This window comes from Passer montanus, unplaced genomic scaffold (genome assembly GCF_014805655.1).
Source record: "Passer montanus isolate IOZ18808 unplaced genomic scaffold, ASM1480565v1 scaffold18, whole genome shotgun sequence".
Classification (NCBI taxonomy): Eukaryota; Metazoa; Chordata; class Aves; order Passeriformes; family Passeridae; genus Passer; species Passer montanus.
This window is the reverse complement of record NW_024365381.1, coordinates 16,614,478-16,634,119: the sequence shown is the minus strand read 5'-3', so window position 1 is coordinate 16,634,119 and position 19,642 is coordinate 16,614,478. Positions and strand designations below refer to the sequence as shown.

The following is a 19,642-nucleotide window of genomic DNA, read 5'->3' as shown; positions in this document are numbered from 1 at the left end:
CGTCGATGGCTCCCTTTGCACATCTCATTGCTCAGCACCATTAGGGGCCACAAGCTCCTGGAGCCCCACTACTGCTGGTGCCCCAAGTGCAGGCTCCTGTGCACATGTTGTCCCCTGGGGATGCTGAAGTTGTCTTCTTCTCAGGGGTGACCCAACATCTCTGGGAAGGAGTAATGCACTTGTGCTCCCTGTTCTGGGGTCTCCTGTTCTGGCTTTGAGCACCACCTTGGCTCTTGGCTGCTTTGTTTATGGCTTTGTTTATGGCATTGATAATTTTCTCATGTCAGGTTTAGGCACAAGCATTCTTTCCACTGCTGCATAAGAAAGTAATTAGGTGAGGATGGAAAGGACATTTTTCCTCAGAACAAAGGAACAAGCCACGGCTGTTAGTAGGCATTGCTTATGACATCCACTGTCATGCAAACCCCTGCCCAAGTGACTGTCTCTGCCCTGACAGGACAGAGAGGCAAGCTGATTGCACCCCAGGAAGTGCCAAAGCACCCTCTGAAATTTCTGTCTGCCCTTCAGCTGCCAGTGCCAAGGTAAAGCCTGAACCCGCTCTGCCCATTATTCTGTTCACACTTGCTCACCCATGAAGTTACTCCCAGCTCCCTCACTTGCTGTCCCCAGCCAGAAGGGATGTGCTGAGGCCCAGACCCAGCATGCTTTCATCCCCTGTGCTTTTTCTCCTTCCCCAGCTCCTCTGCATGCTGGAGGGTAGGCAGCAGTGCTCCTATCCCAAGAAAGAGGTGGCTGTGGTCTGAGAGGGGTAAAAGTCGAGGGGCAATGAGAAGAGGGAGATGGAACCGCTGGTTTCAAACAGGAGAGGCTTTAGGAGCACAGCTGCTGGAGGCTGAAGATAGAACAGGGTGAGCTGGACAGACCCCTCTGATACAAAGCTGTGGGAAAGCAGACAGCTTGGTGAGAACCAGGGAAGGCAGCGCCTGTAGTAGGAGGCTGAAGGGAGAGGAGAATCAGTGGGATAGGGCTGTAATAGGCTGGGGGAGCAGTGGGCACAGAAGAGGAGCCAGTAGTCCTATGTTGCAATCACCTCACAGATCAAAAGGAACAAAAGAAATCAGATACAATCATGGACTGATATGACAATTTGCCTTTTAAACCCAGTGGCTGCGCTGCAGCAGCTGGCTGGAGGAGCCCCTACCCTGCAAGCTGGAAGATGTAAAGGTGCCCCTGAAGGATCACTCTGTGCACACACAGAGCTCCTTGTGTTCCCCTGCAGCCATCCAGCTGCTGCACTCAGGGTCACCACAGGACCCACTGCAGGCACAGAACCCAGTGAGTATCTCCTTCCTGTGAGCATTGCAGTGCTCTAATATGTCTCTTTGCATGTAGAGATGCAGCAAGAGACCTTTAGTCACCTACTAAGGTAACCACTGCTTCTGTGGGTGGGAATGAACCCACCCCAAATAAAGGACAGTGGGAGGATTTGCTCCTTACCCAAGGTGGCCAAGAGCAGCAGAGATCTGTAGAGATGTGACAGAGCACGAGCTTAAGCTGATGTGTGTGGCTGAAAGGGGATTTGTGCTCCTGTTTTCCCTCCTCCTACTCTTCTCTCAGTCTTTCTCAGTGCATATAAAGCAAAGCAGGCATTTTAAGTCCTCCCTTGACCTCTTGGTACTCAAGCAGAGGCAGATGGGGGGAAGGATGGGCATCTACTCTAAGCTCCTGATACGTCTCCTGAAAGATCTCTCAAATTGAAGGACCTCGAGCTTATAGGTGGGTTCTTTTCTAGCCTGAACTTATACAAGGAAGATTATAAAACCCTGAATGGGTTTGAGAGGATCTAAGAGCTCTGGAGCCAGTGTGGGATAGCCAACAAGGCTCTTCCCATTGCCGTGCCTTTCTCCTGGTAGATGTGATTCGGAATAGCGAGAGGGCTAGCGGTGCTGATGCAGCTCCAGAAGTCCCCAGATGCCGAGGGGCAGCGGTGTATTCCTCCGGCCTCCGAGTCTTCTGCTCCGCGCTCTCCAAGCCGGGGTCGCTGCGCTTTCCTTTGCGCTCCCAGCCGCGGCGGGCCGGGCTGCGGAGGCTGCACACCGCCTGCCGGGCCGGGTCTCCCTGGCCAGGCAGGGGTTAAGGCTTCTCTGTTGTAGTTTGTTTCCCTTTGCCAAAGTGGGTGTTGCTGGAATGTCTCCTCTCCTAAGAAGGGGGGCCGAGCCGTGTCCTCTGGAGAGGGGGGATGTCAGCATCAAAAAGACACAAAGGGGGAGGTTTCCAAAAATAAAACCCTCCATCCCCTCCAGGCGCTGCCAGTGCCAGAGGCAGGCGCGAAGGTGCTTGGAGCTGCCTGCGGAGCGCGGGATCTCGCTGGCAACCCGGAGAGCGGGGCCGGCCGCTCTTCTCCTCTTCCTCCTCCTGCGGGGGCCGCCCGGCAGCCCTCTCCCCTGCCTCAGCACTGCTCTCTGCGCCCCCGGCCCCGGTGGGCGGCAGGTCCCGTCGGAGTCCCGGAACGGGATGGGGCGGTGAACGGGGGCGGAGAGCCGGCGGTCCCCGCTGCCCCGCGCCCGCCGGGGGATGCCGGCCGGGCTCTGAGCGCTCCGCTCCGCCCGTGTCCCCTCGCCACCGGCTGACACCATGCGGGGCGCTGCCGCCAGCCTCCTCCCGCTCACCTTCGCCGTCCTCCTGGGCTTCGCCCGCTGCCGGCCGGACTCGGCGGCAAGGCTGGAGCCGGGGCCCGGGGGAGCGGCGCGGCTGCGAAGCCGCGGGGCTGCCCTGGGGGCGGCGGGCACGGCGAACGGCCTGTCCCCAGCGTCCCGGTCCCCTCCACCGTCACGGCCCCTCCCCGCAGCCCTCCACGTGGATCGCGGCTCCGCGGCCGCCGCGGGGAGCCCGAGCGGTGCCGACGGCCGCGGGCAGCGTCCCGAGCGCGGGCTGCCCACGCCCCGCGGCCAGGCGGGAGATGCCGCGTTCGGTCCCGGCGTGGCACAGAGGAACAGGCAGGACGCCTCCCGCCAGCGGCAGGGCAGCGGGCTGAAAGCGCGAGTGGTGCCCCGGGCGAAGGAGCCAAGCGGCAGAGGGAGGATGGCGGGGTAAGTGCTGCGGCCGGGGGAATCCTGCCGGGGGTGCCTTGCGTGAGCCCCGGACGGAGGGGCAGGGTCCCATCGCGAGCCCCGTGCTGCACCCCCTTTTCCATCCCGCGGGCGCTGCCACGTCCCCCGCGGGATGGCGGGGCAGTGCTCCCCGCGCTCCCGGAGCGACAGCCCGCTCCATGCCCGCTGTCCTGCGGCGCGCCTGCCCCGCACTTGCGGCCGCTCGTGGGTGCGTGTGTGTCGGTGTGCGCGCAGGGTGCCGTGCCACCGGCTCTGGGATGCAGAGCCCTCCTGGCAGAGCGGGGCCCCGGCTGGCAGACAGCTGCGCGGCCCCGGGCAGCGTCCCAGCTGCCCTCTGGGGCTGCCCACGGCCGTCCCGGGAGGCATGCGGGGTGGGGGACTCCGAGGGGGATGTGATGTGGTTTAGGTGGTGGAGGAGCTGGAGGGGCTTGCTTGGCTCTGCGGCACGGGGTCTGTCTGCTGCCGCTCTTGCTGCAGGTACCTGGCCTCTTGGCTCCTTCCTCCCATAATGGGCCCCTTGTAAGCACTCCCCGCCGCAGCTTCCCATGGCTTGAGTTGGCTCCGCCGAAGGAGGCTTCCTATGACTTGCCTGGCAGGGCCGCTTCCAGCTCCAGTCTCTGGCTGCAGCCCTGTGGAGGTGGAGGGGATATCGTATGGCGAGGCCAGCTGCTCGGCCGTGAGGGGAGCCTGGAGAGCCGTACAGGCTGATGGACTCTTCAGCCCTGGCCCCTTCCTCGGCAGCTCCCTCGCTGCTCTACCGTGGCTGATTAGCTCCTTTGCCACTTGGGCAGGGCTGCCAAAACCATCGCGCAGGAGTTTGACCAACCCATGTGGCACTGTGTGTGTCTGCTCTCATGTGAGCCTTGCTAGGGGGATTGTGGGGGCAGGCTCTGGGTTTACAGCCCTCTGACATGGGCAGAAATGTCTTCTTCTAACATCTGGTGGGGAGCTTCACTAGAACTTCTCTGGGTTTTCTCTTTCCCATACTCATCTCCTTGTAAAGTTTAGAGACAGAACTGTTTTCAGTGCCACTTTCCTTCAACAGATCCACAGAAGCACCAAGTTCACTCTATTTCTATTATGTTTGACACATAAAGTATCACTAACAACTAGGCATATAGGTTCTGAGCTTACCCAGCTCATTATCTTGGCTTGTCAGCCACCCAGAGAGGGGGTATTGGGAAGATTCAGTCGTGCTCAGTCCGATTTGGACATTTTTGGGCTCAGAAAGATTTTACCCTTTCTGCAGTTGGAATGTTGTCAGTGTTGCTTTGGGATCATGTAGCAGTTTGGTTGAATTTGAGTCATCTGATACCTAGCATGTTTGTTTTCAGAGTGCAGCTGCCTCTGGTGACAACAGCTGGCCTGTGCTGCTGTCAGGAGCAGGAGGGCAGCCCAAGGTTCACACTGTGTTCAGAAGAGCGCTGAACCTTTTTGCAAGTAGCTTTCATCCCTCAGTCCTGGGTGTAAACAGGGATGGTTGGTCCAGCATTTTCACAGTTTGCCTGTGACCTGAAAGTGCCATTGCCTCCAAGCTCAAAGTAAGGAAGAGCTGTGTCCTAGTGCTGTGTTTCATGTGCAGGCTCTGCTGAACTTTCTGCCTCTGCTCTGCACTGTAAGATCAAGGCTGGGGGTCAGAGCTTTCTACAATCCCCAAGAGCTTCAGTTCTGCAAAGTGTTTGTAATGGCTTTCTGTCAAACTCTCACTTTTGAAGCTTCTCTATAACTTACTGTCTTCAGAGCTTAAGAGAAAGCCTAGCTGAAATAACTGTCCATGAGTAACCACATGGTGTTGCTCCTCATGGAAAGCTAGCTGCTGCTGCCTCCAGCCATTCTGGGAGACTCTGTCCTTCCACCTCATCCATCTTCTCACACCCCTTGCTGCCCCAGACACATTTTCATCCAGGAAACTCAGGGCCCTTAAAAAACTTCAATTTGTGATGTTTCATTTTTTTGCCAGGTGGGATATTTTCTGTTCTGCTATTTACACTGAACTCCTGCTAGTCTCTGGTATGACAACCTTCATTTTCCTTTACTCAGGTAACTTTGCAGGTACACTAAACCCCAGTACTGTTTATTTATACAATTATTTTGGCTAAGAATTGCAACTCCTACATGTGTTGCCTTTTTAGATTCCCCAGTGAGAGCTTTCTGCTGGTACCTGCAGGGGTCCCGTGGAGTTCTGTGGTTGAAAAAAAAACCCTTTTATTGGCACTCTATGTTTTTCTAGATAATTATTTTCTCACCTTGTCTGATAGCTGCATACCCAAGATTGAGGTTCTTTCCTAGGGACTCTTTGGATGCCATCCTGCTCATGTCTGACCTTTTTGCAGGTGTGACTTGTACAAACAATTTCTTGAATGCATCCAACTTCAAGACTTGGAAGAGCTGGATTTTAGTATTTTCCCAGAAGACTCACTGTGAGCTTTTGATATCCCAGCAAACATCACAGAAAACTACTGCCTTCTGGCACTGAGTGAAGAAAACAATCCAGCCCTGAAAACATCACTGCTTTGCTCTGCTCAGCTGAACATCCCTGTTTCTCCAGCTCCCCTGACTAGAAGGATTTTCCTGTTGAGTGTTCTGTGGTAGGGTAGCAGCAACACAAGCCAGCTGTGACTGTACTTGTGTGCTGGATGCATCCCTAATTTGGGCTGGCCAGTCCTGCTGCGAGGACACTGTGGGCATCTCCCTCTGTGTCAGTGTCCCCTGGGTTGTGTCCCCTCTTCTTGTGCTGCCCTGTGGCTGGGAGGGTGGGTCACAGTGATGAGGAAGGTGGGTAATGGGAGAGTAATTTGGGGAAGCCTCTACTTCTGGTGCCTGCCTGGACAGTTTCAAGGGGCATGTGAGGTTTCACAGGTAGCAAGCAGAGAGTCCCAGACTCATTCTTTCTCCATCCCATTTTCTTTTTGGGCATTCTACACCCCAGTCCACGTTTAATCACTGTTGTAGACACCATCTGTGGCTGCATAATCCTGCTTTACCCAGGCTTTGTGGCATATAGGTTCTCACTGCAGTGTGTTTACAGGATTGCTCAGGAGTGGAGGCAGTTAAATGCTGGTGTGGACTTGGCAGAGTGTTTTCAGTGACTCATGGATGCCAGCAGCCTTTTGCTAATGCTCTTCACTGGGTCTGACTGCAAATATTTCATATGCATTTGGATGAAGTTCACTTTCCTGCAGTAGAAAGGCAGACCTGATGATCTAATGGTCCCTCTGGCCTCCTGTGAGGATGCTGTACATGGTCTGAATGGAGTCAGCATATCTGGCAGCACAGAGTTCTGCGTGAAGCTGAAAGATGATGCATAGATTGCTGTTAAAATAAGTGGTGAAAAAAAGTGTTCTACTGAATGCTTCAGAAACAGTATGTGATCATTACTGTAAAAGCCAAGATCCTACTACTGTTTTCTTGTTTTCCTTCCCCTGGTGCCTGTTGTGGTTGCTTGGTCTTGTTTAAGATAGCACTGCAAAGTCTTGCAGGCTGTTCTCGTCCTGGGCACCACTGCATGCCTGAGTCCGATCCTGTTGGTGCCTCTGGCTGCAGCAGCAAAGGAGGGGATGAAGGAGTGGCTTGCAGCAGCTCCTTTGCTCAAGTCCAAGGTTGTGCCAGTGCATCCAGTCAGGGCTATGAATGGTTCTTCTGGGTGCAAGGAGGCTTCATGGCACTGGCTTCAGCTCTGTGGGGAGTTTCAAGGGGCTCTCTGTCCCAGAAAAGGAGCAGGTGGGTGAGTAGTGCCTGGGAGCTCCTGTACACCAAGGTCATCATGCCAGGGATTATACCTGGGCATGGATGGTGCATGTGAGCCACAGAATGAAGCAAAAGCCTGTTTTGCAGTTGCTTGCTGCTGCCTGTGCTCTTTGGAGACCTCAGGGTGTACCTGGTACTTGAGGCAGAGGCTGATATGTGGATCCAGTGCCCCACTCTGCATTTTCCCAGAAATGCAGAGTTGTGCCTTAGGGTTTTCTCTGGTACTGTGGCTATTTAGCTGTCTGAGCTATCCAATGCCCTTCCTCTTCAAAAAGGGGGAACTGGCTACTGGAAATGATCTCTGTCTGCTTTGTCAGAGCTGGGCTGGAAACTATTTCGGAAGGTGCTAAGTGGCCCATGAGCCCTGTAGCAGCACAGTGTTAGAAGCAATCAAGTCTCAGTGCCTTTGAATGTTCTCAGCAATGTTTCATTTCACAGGATATGTGCTAGCTGACCTGACCCTTAGGAAGGCAAATACATTATTAACTTCTTCCACTGGTAAGGAGACAGAGATAGGAAAGACTGATCGTTTGCTGAAGGCTTGTTTTGGCATCAGTGTTAGGGCTGGGATTAAGGCATCCTGTGGAACGTGACCTAGTATGAGGTTCAGTGGAACTTCATTTTGCAGGACCCATGTGAGGGCATGCCTTCCCTTCTGCTTTGACTGTTGAGTTTCTTTCCAGCTGGGAGAGCTGCTGGCCCCTCCACATGCCCATTCATCCTCCGGTCTCCCTGCGGCCCAAGCTGCCCTGGATGAGGGTGTGAGTCATGCTCCCATTTCCTTTCTGCTGTGCTTCCTGTTCCAAGGAGTGGGGAGCAGGAGAAAACCTGCTCAGGCAGCTGCTGAGAGCTTCAAAGTTCCGATCACGGCTCTGGCTTGTGTCACTGTTAGGTCTGCCAGGGGCTCGGTGTGTCATGGCACACAGCAGCTCCTCTTGCTGGGCAGCTCTGCCCGATGCCTTGGAAGGCCTTGTTCCCTGTGTGAGGAGGGGTGATCAGAGGCTGCTCAGTGTCTGCAGGTCTTCAGGAATCACCCCCGTTGTGGTGACACTAGACCTGGAGGGACCCTGCCACTTGTTTGTTCTCCAGAAGCAGCATTGGATGGAGAGACTGGACATGCCCCAAAGGGGCCTCGTGCTTGAGCCACATCTTTGCCTAAAGTGTTTGTGGTGTCATGTGCAGCAGGACAAATGGATATGGAAGCCACCACTGTCTCTCAAGCACCATCCCGCAGTGTTGTAAACATGCCACACTCCTTAAATTTCATGGGACTCATTCTGAATTCTTTGCAAGCCAGTACAAACCCCATGGCATTCAAACCGGGCAAATGACAACAAAATACTTGAAGTAGAACCAGAAGTGCTCAGGAATGGGTCCCATGCAGCAAAGCTCCCATAGCTATCTATTTTCTTGCAGCTGATATTCTTACTTAGCTGTGCCTCTTGCTCTGTGAGGTCCTGCTCACTGGGCTTTCATCAGGAATTAGTTGTGGTGTGGTTCTTTTCTACTCTCCAGCACTACTTGCATGTAGTTCCTTCCAACTTCTGATTTCCAGTCTAGGAGGTCCTCCCTGCCTCCATCTGTTCCCATTCTCTCATCCAGGACCTTGTGGTAGGAAGGAACATTCCCATCCAGGTATTCCTTTTGCCCCTGCCCCTGAGGGCATCCCTGCCAGGTTGTCCTCCCTCCTGGAACATCTCCCTGGTTGGTGCTGGCATCAACACCAACCCCTTCACCTGGGGCTGGCAGCTCCTCTCTGGGCTTGGCAGTGACACAGAGTGGCTCTGTTAAGGAGAGATTTGTGCTGAACCCAGCAGGGGTTTAATGACTTCAGGAGTGGTCTTGTCTGCTCAGGTTTGGGCCCCTGTCTATTTTAGCCTCATATCTTTTCTTCCTATGACTTCTGGCTTGGTGTTGGCATTGAGAGCAGCTAGCAACATGCTCTCTCCAGCATGCCTGTGAGAGATGTAGATGAAATTCAAACATTAATCCCACAAAGAACTAATAGTATGACTCAAGGCCAAAGCAGCTTCTCTGGAGAAGGTCGCTATTTTGCCCACAAGAAGCATGATTTTCTGGCAAAGTTGAGGTGGGAAAGGACAAGGGCTTTGCTCACTGAAGAGACTGAATATGACTTGTGAGGTGTGTTTCACCTGTGCCAAAGGAAGAATGGGAGCTGTGACAGTCTAAGCAAAGCTGCTTATGTTGCTGCTTGGAATAGAGTCCCTCTCAGGACCTTAATTGTCCAAAGACCTGCTCCAGCTCAATAGTTTTCTATTTTTACTGATCAGGACACCTTGAAAGTGTTTAAGGCCTGTGAGCTCTTATGCAGTAAATAAAGGAAGGGGTTTTTTTTAATGGATTATTTCTGAGGATGTCTTAAGGAAGAGACACATACATCTCTTTGACTTGACAGACAAAATGCTGGAAATTGGTGGTTTTGCCCAGCCAGAGCAGATATGGGTGGGTGCTAGAATTACTTTGGCTTGGTCTGCTTGCAGGAAGTTACACCAAGGGAATTTAAGTGCTTTCTCCCTACAAAAATCTGCTCAGATTAATAAAACATTGATCCTGAAGGACTAAGTAACTCTTTTAAATGATGTGTCTTCTCAGACTACTTCCCTTTCCCACATGGAGCAATTGTATCTCTGCAGGCAGCTTCATTTGTGAGCACCAGAACAATCCTTGGCATACCTGCCACCCACTGTCCTTGGCTCTCCTAAAACGTGAGCCCCACAGCTCAAGCCCTGGCACTTCTGGAGCCTCACCTCAGGCCATGTGCATGCAGGAGTCAGGAGGATGCCAGTTTAGAGCAGGATCTTCCTCTGACCCTGCTGTGTCCATGTTAAAGTCAACCCAGAAGACAAATGTGCATGTTTCTGTGGTTCCTGTAAATTCTGTCAGCAGCTCTGACTGCCTTGTCCAGCATTAGAAATAAACCATACTCTCCACTTCTTTTCCAGAGGATTTCCAGAGCTTTCTGGCTGTTTCTAAGTTTCTATCTTTTGACAACTGTTCTTTCTCATCTACCTCGACATGCAAAGGTTACCTATTTCTAAAAGCTTCCCTCCATGATGATTAATACTTTTGGAGAGCACTCTGGAACTTGTTATTCCTTCTCATTATAGACACTTAAATATGATGAGACCAGAGGCAGCAGCATTAGCTGCCTGCTTGGGCATTGCAGAGCACCCCTTAAATGCCCAGCACTGTCTTTGATAGCTGTAGCTCAGTCATCCCTACCTGAAAACATAAGAAGGGAGAGGTGGGGAGGATGTAAGTGCAAAAAGTAACTGCAACTAAATCCTGTGTTCAACACTCATGGAAATGATTTCAGCATCTTGGAATTAGTGTCGCTCTATGCACACCAGGTAGACACAAATTTCATAGCACCAGAGAGTCCTCAGCACCCTGGGTCACTGCACTAGAGACAGATCACAAAGGCAGGACTGGAGAGCCAGCTGGGGAGTGCCCCAGAGTGCAGCTTCTGATGTGCCATCCCTGCCAGGGCAGGGCTGGGCAATGCACAGGCACAGGCAGCAGCAGTTAGGTGCAGAATGAAGTGTTGTCTTCGGCTGGAGCAGCTCAGGACATTGGCAGAGGCAAGGCACTATGACCAAAGTTGAAATTGGGCCCAATTTACACCCCAATACCATGAAGAACCATGAGATCTTTAATGATCTTTGGCTGCTGGCCTCCAATTGCTCTCAGGAGGAAAATGGTGCTGTGTGCTGTGCCAGGAATGCAGCATAATGCCAGTTCAAAAGGGAGCTCCTCTCACAGGGATCGCTCACACTGCAGCATTCACAATCCTTGGGGGTTTCTTTTCCAAACACTTAAACAACCCAGCCCTTGTCCCATTGGTTTTGATCTCAGCTGCCGGTCCATCTGGAAGGAAATATCAGATGCTGCAGGAAATAATTTTCTGGGTGACTCAGAGGTGATGGCTGCAGCAAGACCTCAGCTTCCCCCTCTCCTAACCACACTGCTTTGTCTCTCTGCTTAGGCCAAATGTCTGTGGCAGACAGTGTTGCCCAGGATGGACCACAGCTCCAGGCACAAACCGCTGCATCAAACGTGAGTATGACAGTCTCAGCCAGTGCAAGTCTCAGATGCACCTCTAAAAAGGGCTTGAATACTTCTGTGACCCCACACACCCCCCATGCACCGTGCCAGGGCAGGAGATAAATCATGGGGTCTGTGGAGGAGTGCCACAGCCTTGCTGTGGGACTGCCAGGCTGTAGGTCAGCTCTTCCTGTCTGCCAGCAAAGTTTGAGTAATTATGGTTTTACTTCATTATTTTTATTAGTATCCATCCATGGCAGGATCCTGTTGGGGCAGGGCATTGTAGTGGCGAATTTATGTGTGAGTTTTGAGCCTTGGGCTCTCACTTATCCTGCTTGGAGCCAAGATGGGTCTGTGAGTGCCCCAGCAGTTGGGAACTGGCAGACTGGGGCTGTGCTCATGTGGGTGAGCATTGCTGATGCTGAGTGGGGAATCAGGGCTGCGGATTATCTGAGTGCTATTAACTAAAGCAATTAATGGATTTGGCACGAGGGCTGGGATGGGTGGGGCTGGAGTGTGCAGCAGTGAGGCACAGGGTGCAAAACTGCCTGGCCAGGACCCTCCTGCCTACCCACAGAGGAATTATGGAGTGTTCCGCTCATCCAGGCAGCCCTGGTACAGCCCTGGGGACTGTGGTCATTGTGGGCTCCTGACCAGCCCTGGGAGACATGTTTGGGTAGGCACCAGTGCAGTGCACACCAGAGACAGGTGAACTGTCACCTCCACCCTCAACAGCTCCGCAGCTCTGAGACCCCTGCTGTGATGGCTGTCCCTGTGTCCAGGGCTGCACCACGCAGCTCCTCCGTGGGCCTCGGCCAGGGCCTGCTGGCCCATGCACCTGCTGGGGCCCGGGGGCTGCGGGGCTGCCCGCCGTGCTGGGAGGGCAGGAGCACGGGCAGCCCAGAACATCTGCCTTTACTTGAGTGGCAGCAGCTGCCCAGATGTTAAGCAGGGAAGCAGGCTCGGCTTTGTTTGCCGCGGATCTCACGGCGCTTTGGCCGCGCTGGGGTAATTGCATTAGCAATCGCTGTTTGGGAGCAGGGGGCCAAGGGCTGACTCACCTCCCCTCTCCCTCTCCCCCATGCCGACAGAAGCCAAACGGTAGAGAGCGTGCTGTGCTGCCAGACAGTGTCTGTAAACACCGCGCGGGGCCAGCCATGGCAGCATCTTTCTCTCATTAGGGATTTTGGTAGGAGCAGTAGATCTGGGCTTGCAGCCACGCAGGCTGCCTGGTGATTGCTCAGGTGCTGAGCCCTTGTTCCCAAGGATTCATTAAAAGGACAGTGTCAACATGATCAGGCCTGACAGTGTCCCCCTGACCGGGGATGGTAATGCTCAGCCAGGACTTCGGTGGAGACTGGTGATGTGTAAACATAATTTCATTCCCAGCTACCTCCCTCCCTGAGCTTTTCTGCTGGAATTCAAGCTGCTGGAGACATACAGCTGTTTTTAAAGCTGCCAAGGCAAGCTGGACAGCCCATCCCCGTTAAGTTTCTGCACTGTAATGCTGTTTAATATCTGTTCCCATGGTCTTTGATATGTGGCATATCAAGGAAGTCAGTGGGGTAGAAATGCAGCCAGAGAGAACCTCTTAAGAGTGATGAAACATGGAAGAATTGGTATTCAGGTGTTGGACAGATACTTGGTTTTCAAGGATTTGAGCTTGGGTAAAGGAGAGAAGATATGTCAAACTGTTGCCATAATCTACTTCTTCTCACCTACCAAGGGTGGTGGTTTCTTCCTTCACCCATGCTTTTGTAGGCACTTTATTCTTTCAATATCCCTGCATATGACTTAACTCCAGCCTTAGGGAAGTGTCTCTCTGTATGTTTCAGATTTGAGGACCAAAGTTGCAGTGAGGACTTGTGGAATTTTCAGACAATCTGTGACTGGGAATATAAAAAGAAAAACATCTTTCCCTGGAGCAACAACGTCTCCTGGGAAAGTGGAAATGAGCTCAGGGAGTTTAGAAGGAAGACCTTGCCTCTTTGCAGCGGGCTTGATCTCTGCCCACACACTGCCAGGTTACCCCTTTGAGCTGCACACAGGGGCTCCATGCCGTGGGGCTCCAGAGGTCTTCTTGCAGAAGGGGCCATTAGGGATAGTGAGCTGCATCTGAATGTAGGCCTGAAGGGTTCAACCTCCTGCCTGTTTAACTTTGTTCTGGAGTGAGACTTTGGCCATTATGTTCTAGTTTGGTGGAGAAGAAAGCTGTATACACAAGTAGCCAGATGCCCCCTTGCACTGGCCACATTTTCGGGGCTGCAGTGGCTGCAGTGTACACTTGTCAGTAATTTAGCTGCTGCCTATTAGCTCATCATGCTCAGCCTCCCCATGTTAGTTTATCAGCCTCCACTTTTATCAGCTTTATTCATGATGGTTCTTTGCTGCTTCCAGAGATAGTACCCTGGGCTGGGCTGGGAATGCAGCATGAGCTTTTTCCCTGACATGAATATTTTAAAGTTTAAAAGAAACATTTTTAATCAGTGTGTCAGGAAGGACTAAATAAACGAATGGGCTTTCCAATCTTATACAGATGGTCTTTCAGTTAAGATGGTGAATAGAGGTGCAGGGATTCCAGGCTGAGTCTCTGGCTCTGCTGTGGCCTCACAGCGTGACTTCAGACAGTCCCATTAGCATCCCTAGGGCTTTTCCACATCTGCAAAATGACATTCACATGCCTCTTCGTTTGTCTTTCTTCTGAACGGTGGCTATAGTGTTTTTTGAACCCTGGCTGTTCTTCACTGAAATTCTGTTTTCTCTGTTATTCCTGCATTGCTGTTGATCTACCTCCCTGTCACTCTGCACAGACCTCACTTGTGATTAACTGTCCATCCCTTCTGGGTGTGCTCCCACAGTCAGAGCTATAAGTTAGAACTGAGTTTACACACATAACTTTTCCATGAGAAGGTGGACTAAATAACCCCAGTGGTACAAGTCCTTCAGCACCCTTCTCAGTTTTCCCATGGAAGCCCTAGCTGATGGGCAGGTTCCTCTGCATTTTGAATGGAACTGCACAGGAGCTGCTTACAGTGAAGATCTACATCACTCTCCTAGATGAAGAGCATGAGCAGAGCTTCAGGACTCAGTAATCAAATGTTACCTTGGATGTCACCTGGGCCAGGTGTGCCTGCAAGGAAAAGCAAAGCTGAGCTTGGTGGCATTCCCCTCTGACAGGGCTGGCTGGGTGGTCAGAGTCGTGCCACAGTCACCCCTGCTGTGTGACCTTGCTGGGAGGACTTACCTTATGCACTAGACATAACCTGTGAGGGCACTGCTAGATGTTCTTGAACAAACTACATTTTCTGTTAGTAATACTTCAGCAGTGCTTCAAGTCTTATTCTTTTATTAAGAGTTTTCAGATGACTGTTTTTGTTTCCCCTAATCCCCAGCTCCTGGAACAGGTGATTACATGAGACTCGAGTGAGAAGAAATGAATGCCTGTCATCTTAACAGAAACTGTTTATTGTACCCCGAGCTGGGGAGCAACACCTCAAAGTAACCCCTGAGGTCAGAAAACAGAAAGCAAAGAGAAAGATTTCAAATACATACATGCATTTTAACCATCTTGTTTCTTCAGCTAATGTTATGGTTTGGGGAACCTGACTAATGATTTCACACACTTGTCACTGGCAGTGCTGCCACTGACTGATCTGCTCTCTTTATATTGCATAGCTGAACTGAGTGAAAACCAGCAAATTTTAAAGCTCTTTCAAGTTCTCCCTGAGTCTGTAAAGCCAACTAGGAAGGGGATTAATCCTAGAGCTGAAATATTTCAGCTAGGGCAGCTCCCCATTCATCCTGCTTGAAGAGACCAGAAGACTAATCCCATTCCCTTCCTCTTCTCTATGTAAACTGCTTTAGGGGCTTTTTAGAGTGCCTGGTCGCTTATCAGCACTTTCCTGCTGAAGGGTACAGCCTAAGGTGACTCTGTTGGTGGGAGAGGTTGTGAGAACTGCCGTGGTTCCAGGTCCCAGCATCGTGGCTCTGCAGTATTTCAGCATGTGAAGTGGTTGTTTTCAATGGCAGGCTTCCTGGGCTGGTGGCCTTTGTTAAAAAACAGGCATTTATTGGGAGATAACAGTAGGGACTGGCAGCCTATTTAAATCACAGCTGAGTTTTGTATTATAAATTACATCAACTTCTGGAGTGCCAGACTTCCCAGAGACGCTTAATTCCTGCCTGACTAGGACCTTGTCCCTGTTCCAGAGACTGCAGTGTTGGCTGATTTATTTCACTGGGAGATTTCATCAAAACCTCTGGCTTTAACCTATACAGCCTTACGTGACTTGGGGTCTCCTTTTCCTTGAGATCTCCCTCTCTTCCTGAGTGTTAACATGGTAATAAATGTCACATGAAGCATTCCAGTGAGCATATCCTTGATCTAGTCAGGAAAAGCTGATGGCAGGCTAGTTTTGGGATGAGGGAAGGGTTGTGGGGGCTATGCTGCTGTGAAAGGAATTCAAGTGTCTGCATAAGGACTTCTCTCACTTGATGACAGCAGGATGATGTATGCATGGCACACGAGGAAAGAGCTGTCTGTATGTTTGTTGTCCAGAAGCAGTGTTTCTCGAAGGCATGCTTGTGTCTCACAGGAGTGGAGAGCACAGCTGGAAGGGGAAGGATATGCTCTTGAAAGCCCTGCAGCTGTGTGTAAAGGTGGTGAGATACCCCTGCAGGCTCCCTGGGGCAGTCCTGGGAGAGGGGGTTTCAGCAGAAGCAGTGGCTTCATGGCTTGAAACCCATTCACAGGGTTTCCATGTGGCTGGAGGTTAGTGTCCACCTTGTGTTGGCCAGCAAGGTTTCATTACTCTTTGACCAGCTGGCACCTTCTTTCTATGAAGGACAGCACTGTTTTCCAGTGCCTTTTCAATTACCCTTGCTCAGAACAATGAGCCCAGTCCTACTGGAGCAATCTGTGGATTCCTGGCTGCCACTGCCTGTGTCATAAACCCAATTTGGCATCTGTTGACTTGGGAAGTGTTAGGGTCCTGTGTATAATTAGTAGCACTTTCCTCCTGGGGTGCAAACTGAAGCTGATGTGCTGTAATTAGGAACACACAGGCTCAGAGGTTGATTTAGGCATAAGGTTAATGAACTGTAAGTCCCCGTAGCAGCGGAGGAATTTGAGTGACTCCAAAATCAGCTGTGGAAGGAAATCTGGAAAGCACTGAAGGGGACAGGCCAGGGGCACTGTGCAAATCAGACCCCAAAACAGACTAAAGGTAGCATGCAATCCCTTTTTTTGCGAATTAGGACCTATTCCTGTCCAGAGCACTCTGGGCAATGCTGGCAGCCATGTGCTCTCTGCAGGCCGTGCTGCTCATTTCTGAGCTTTTTGAAATGAGCCTTGCAGGAGAAAAGCTCTGCAGAGACCAGTAGAGGTGACCATGTGTCAGGGGCCCGCAGCAATTGTAACACCAAGACTGTGAAGGTCACCTGCCTGTAGAGATGAGATGGGACTGTCCCAGTTGTGCTGCCCCAGCTGGGTGTCACCACCATGGGGCTAAAGTCCTGTGTCCACTAACTGCCTTTCTGTGTCTCCTCAGCTGTCTGCGACCCGCCATGCCAGAACAAGGGCTCCTGCAGCCGCCCCCAGGTCTGTACCTGCCGCTCAGGCTTCCAGGGCTTCCGCTGTGAAGAAGTTGTTCCTGAGCAGGAGTACCACCCGCCTGGTGCCGCTGCTGCCTTCCAGCCCCCCACAGGCTCCCTCCGGAGGAGGACCAGCACAATAGGGCGGGATGCCTCCCCGCAGGGGGCTCAGGCGCCCATCCCACGGCACGTCCCGGCTGTGTAAGTCAAACCTGAGTCCTGGCATGATGCTCCGCCGATCCCTCAGGCAAATTACACCTTGGTCAGCTGGGCCACAGCCTCTGCTGCACGAGACCAGGCAACCTGGCTCGTGATGAAAACTCCTCCGTAGGCTGTGGTAGCTGACATAAGGGGGTCAGGTCCTGCTGTCCCTCCAAGGGACTCTGTTTGTTTCCAGCACTTTGTCACAGTCCCCTGGCATACACAGGAATGAGATGGGCTAGTGATGATCCCACGAGGAAGGAGTACTGTGAAGGTGATCCATTTGCCCTTGTCCTGTTGGTGAATAGCCTTCATGGTAGCAGAAGGATGGACAGAGGACAGGGTGGATATGTTCTAAACATATCCTTCCCAAGAGGATATGTTTAGAGCAATGTATCCAGGTAGTACCCACAGAAGAGTACACGTGAGGTGTGCTTGTAAGTGCTGGTGTTAGCAAAACAATGACACTCACAGATGTCTCCTGGCAGACTCTAGCAATAATTGAACCATTTGTTCTATATTTCTGAGTAATTTTGCTTTGGTTTGGGTCATTTTGGTACCCAGGTGGATGCCTGAATATTGGGTACAGAAGCTAAGGTGGTGCTGCTTGAGCTCAGAGGTCCATGCAGGAGGGACTGTGAGGAGTGTGTTAAGCTCAGGGTGACAACTGTGGCATCATCTGGTTTTTCAGAGAGGAAGGACCTAGCACTTCAGTGCACCTGCCTCAGATCAGTGCTGAGATGCTCCTGTACCTGAGCTACCACTCCTTTACAAATCTTTGTGTTTTGTGATGTCCTGCTGGAGCTGTAGGTTGGTTTTTTAGACCATCTCCACTTCTCTGTAAGAGTCCATAAACATGGGAGCAAAGTGTTAGATTGCATCACCCCCGTATTTCTTGGAGCTGTTCACTCAATTGCTGGGCCAGAAAGATTGGTTTTGTTGGTAGCCACTAAGGCAGAGAATTTTCTCATGGCTTCCAGCAGGAGCCCCTCAGTCACAGTCAGGAAGACAATACAGCAAATTACAGGTGCTTAACCAGGAAGCAACTTCAGTTTTTGCTTTACCTTCTCCAAACTTTTGGCTTTCTCTGTCAACATCACTTTGAGCTGCCTGAGAAGAGGGCAGTTTGGCCTTTGTTTTTCTATTTTCCTACAGGTTGTTTCCAATGTGCCCATTGCTCCTACGGTAGCTACTGCCTTTCTGTCTCTTTTGAAGCAGAGGCAATGCATGGGCTGGAGACAATTCTAGACCCTTGGCTGTCAACAATTTTGGAGAGGCTCAAATGACTGGCAGAGATTTTACTGGCACTAAGTAGTTTGCTGAAGCTCACATATCTTGGTGCCTAAATGGAAGACTATCTGATAGAAACCAAATTCAGGAAAGGCAGAGGTGATGCTGGCAGGGAGAGGTGGCCAAGCCCCTGTCATTGCTGCTCTAAGAGAGGCTTGCTGCCCAAGTAAGCATACAGCCCTCTCACGTGCCTGTAATCCTGGGCATTGCTGATGAATTTCCCAGCGATGATGACCTCCTCCTACCCCTCTGTGCTACCACTCTGTGCCCAGGGACTGGAGGGGAGGGAGAGCAGTGTCCTTGGAGATATGGCACCTGTTGAAGGCTTTCCCTGTAAGGAACATGACCTCAGGCTCTGCACAGAGGATGGAGGGCTGGGCAGGCACTGGCAGAGCATTCTTGTCCAGTCAGTCAGACATAGCAGCTAGTGATCACTGAGCTGGGATTGCTGAATGCCCAGCTGCCCGACGTACCTTAAATCCTCTGGCACTATCCCAAGGAAACAGGACTCCATTAAGGACCGTGCTGTGTTGTTCCTCCTTCTCTACCCATGAAGGCCATAGGATGTCATCTTTATCCCACGCTTCAGCAAGAGAATTTGACTATCATCCTTAGCAATGTCCACAGGTAGGACACTGGGACATGTCCACCACTGACTACCTTCTGGAGATGTCCTGAAGGATTCGCTGAGGCTGCTGTGTGTCTCTCCAAGAGGGAGCGGTCACCACTCCTCTGAGTGCTGTGCTGCCCAGGCAATGTTTACCAGCCCTGCTTTGCAGGCAGGTGGAGGGCTACCTGCACCCTGGCACTGCTCTGCATTGAAATGCCTCTCTTCAGCCCTGGGTGTTCTTTTGTACAATTCAGTCACTTGGATTTTTTCTGTGGTCTGTGCTGCATAACTTAAAAGTTTTTTGCTGTTAGAAGAGTTGTTTCCCAAAAGTTTTTGAGTGTCCCTTTCAGCATTCCAGCTTCTGGGCTAGCTGCAGAGCCTGTAAGAGTGAGCATCTGCAGCCAAAGGCATGGTCTTGGCCATGTCCTCCATTGCTTCATTTGTTGGTCCCCACCTGGTCTCTGGGTGAGTTGGCTCAGTTCAGTAAGCCAGCAAAAAAATGAACACAGCAAAATCAAAGATAATTTTCTGCCACTTCCGTGGACTAAATTGGCTTATAGGAAGATCATGAGGCCAGAATAATTGGACAGGGTTGAAAGTCTAGCAGTGCAGGGGAGGAAAGGAGGGGTGGGGAAGTCACTTCTCTAGGTTGGTTATTTGTCTCATGAAACCACACTCTTAGACTTGTCTGAACTTGCAGTGACAACATCATCTCTTTCCACTGAAGTACTTTCTGTGCTTTTGCATGAAGCTTTCTTGATACAGTTGGGCTGTAGCAGCAAAAGCAAGAAGTTTGTCTTAAAAGACCTAGGTATGTCTTAATGAAGTTTGTCTTAAAAGAGCGTGGTTGTTCATGTTTGCAGGTATGAGGATTGGTTTTTAGGCACTACAAACTCAGAGTTGCATTTACTGGAGTTCAGTTCACTGTCAAGTGTGAGAGGAACAGCTTGGCATCTTTGGTCCATGGATGAGGATGGGTTGTGCTGGTGGACACTGACTTTTTCTAGTCAGCCTGGCATGATTTCACAGGAGCTGGCTTACTTGTCTGATTTGTCAATACGGAAGA

General features: G+C 51.5%; 1 protein-coding gene across 4 annotated transcripts in view; it reads left to right on the top strand.

The window, feature by feature from the left end:
* The first annotated feature begins 2,253 nt into the window (after nt 1-2,253).
* The window catches only part of LTBP2 (latent transforming growth factor beta binding protein 2), a 71,459-nt gene continuing 54,070 nt past the window's right edge, over nt 2,254-19,642 (top strand). For all 4 annotated transcript variants that reach the window (XM_039705366.1, XM_039705365.1, XM_039705367.1 and 1 more), the window contains exons 1-3: nt 2,254-3,050; nt 10,825-10,895; nt 16,433-16,676. In XM_039705366.1, the coding sequence (XP_039561300.1) occupies nt 2,596-3,050; nt 10,825-10,895; nt 16,433-16,676 (770 nt within the window). In that variant the 5' untranslated portion in view covers nt 2,254-2,595. The remainder of the gene's footprint in view (nt 3,051-10,824; nt 10,896-16,432; nt 16,677-19,642) is intronic.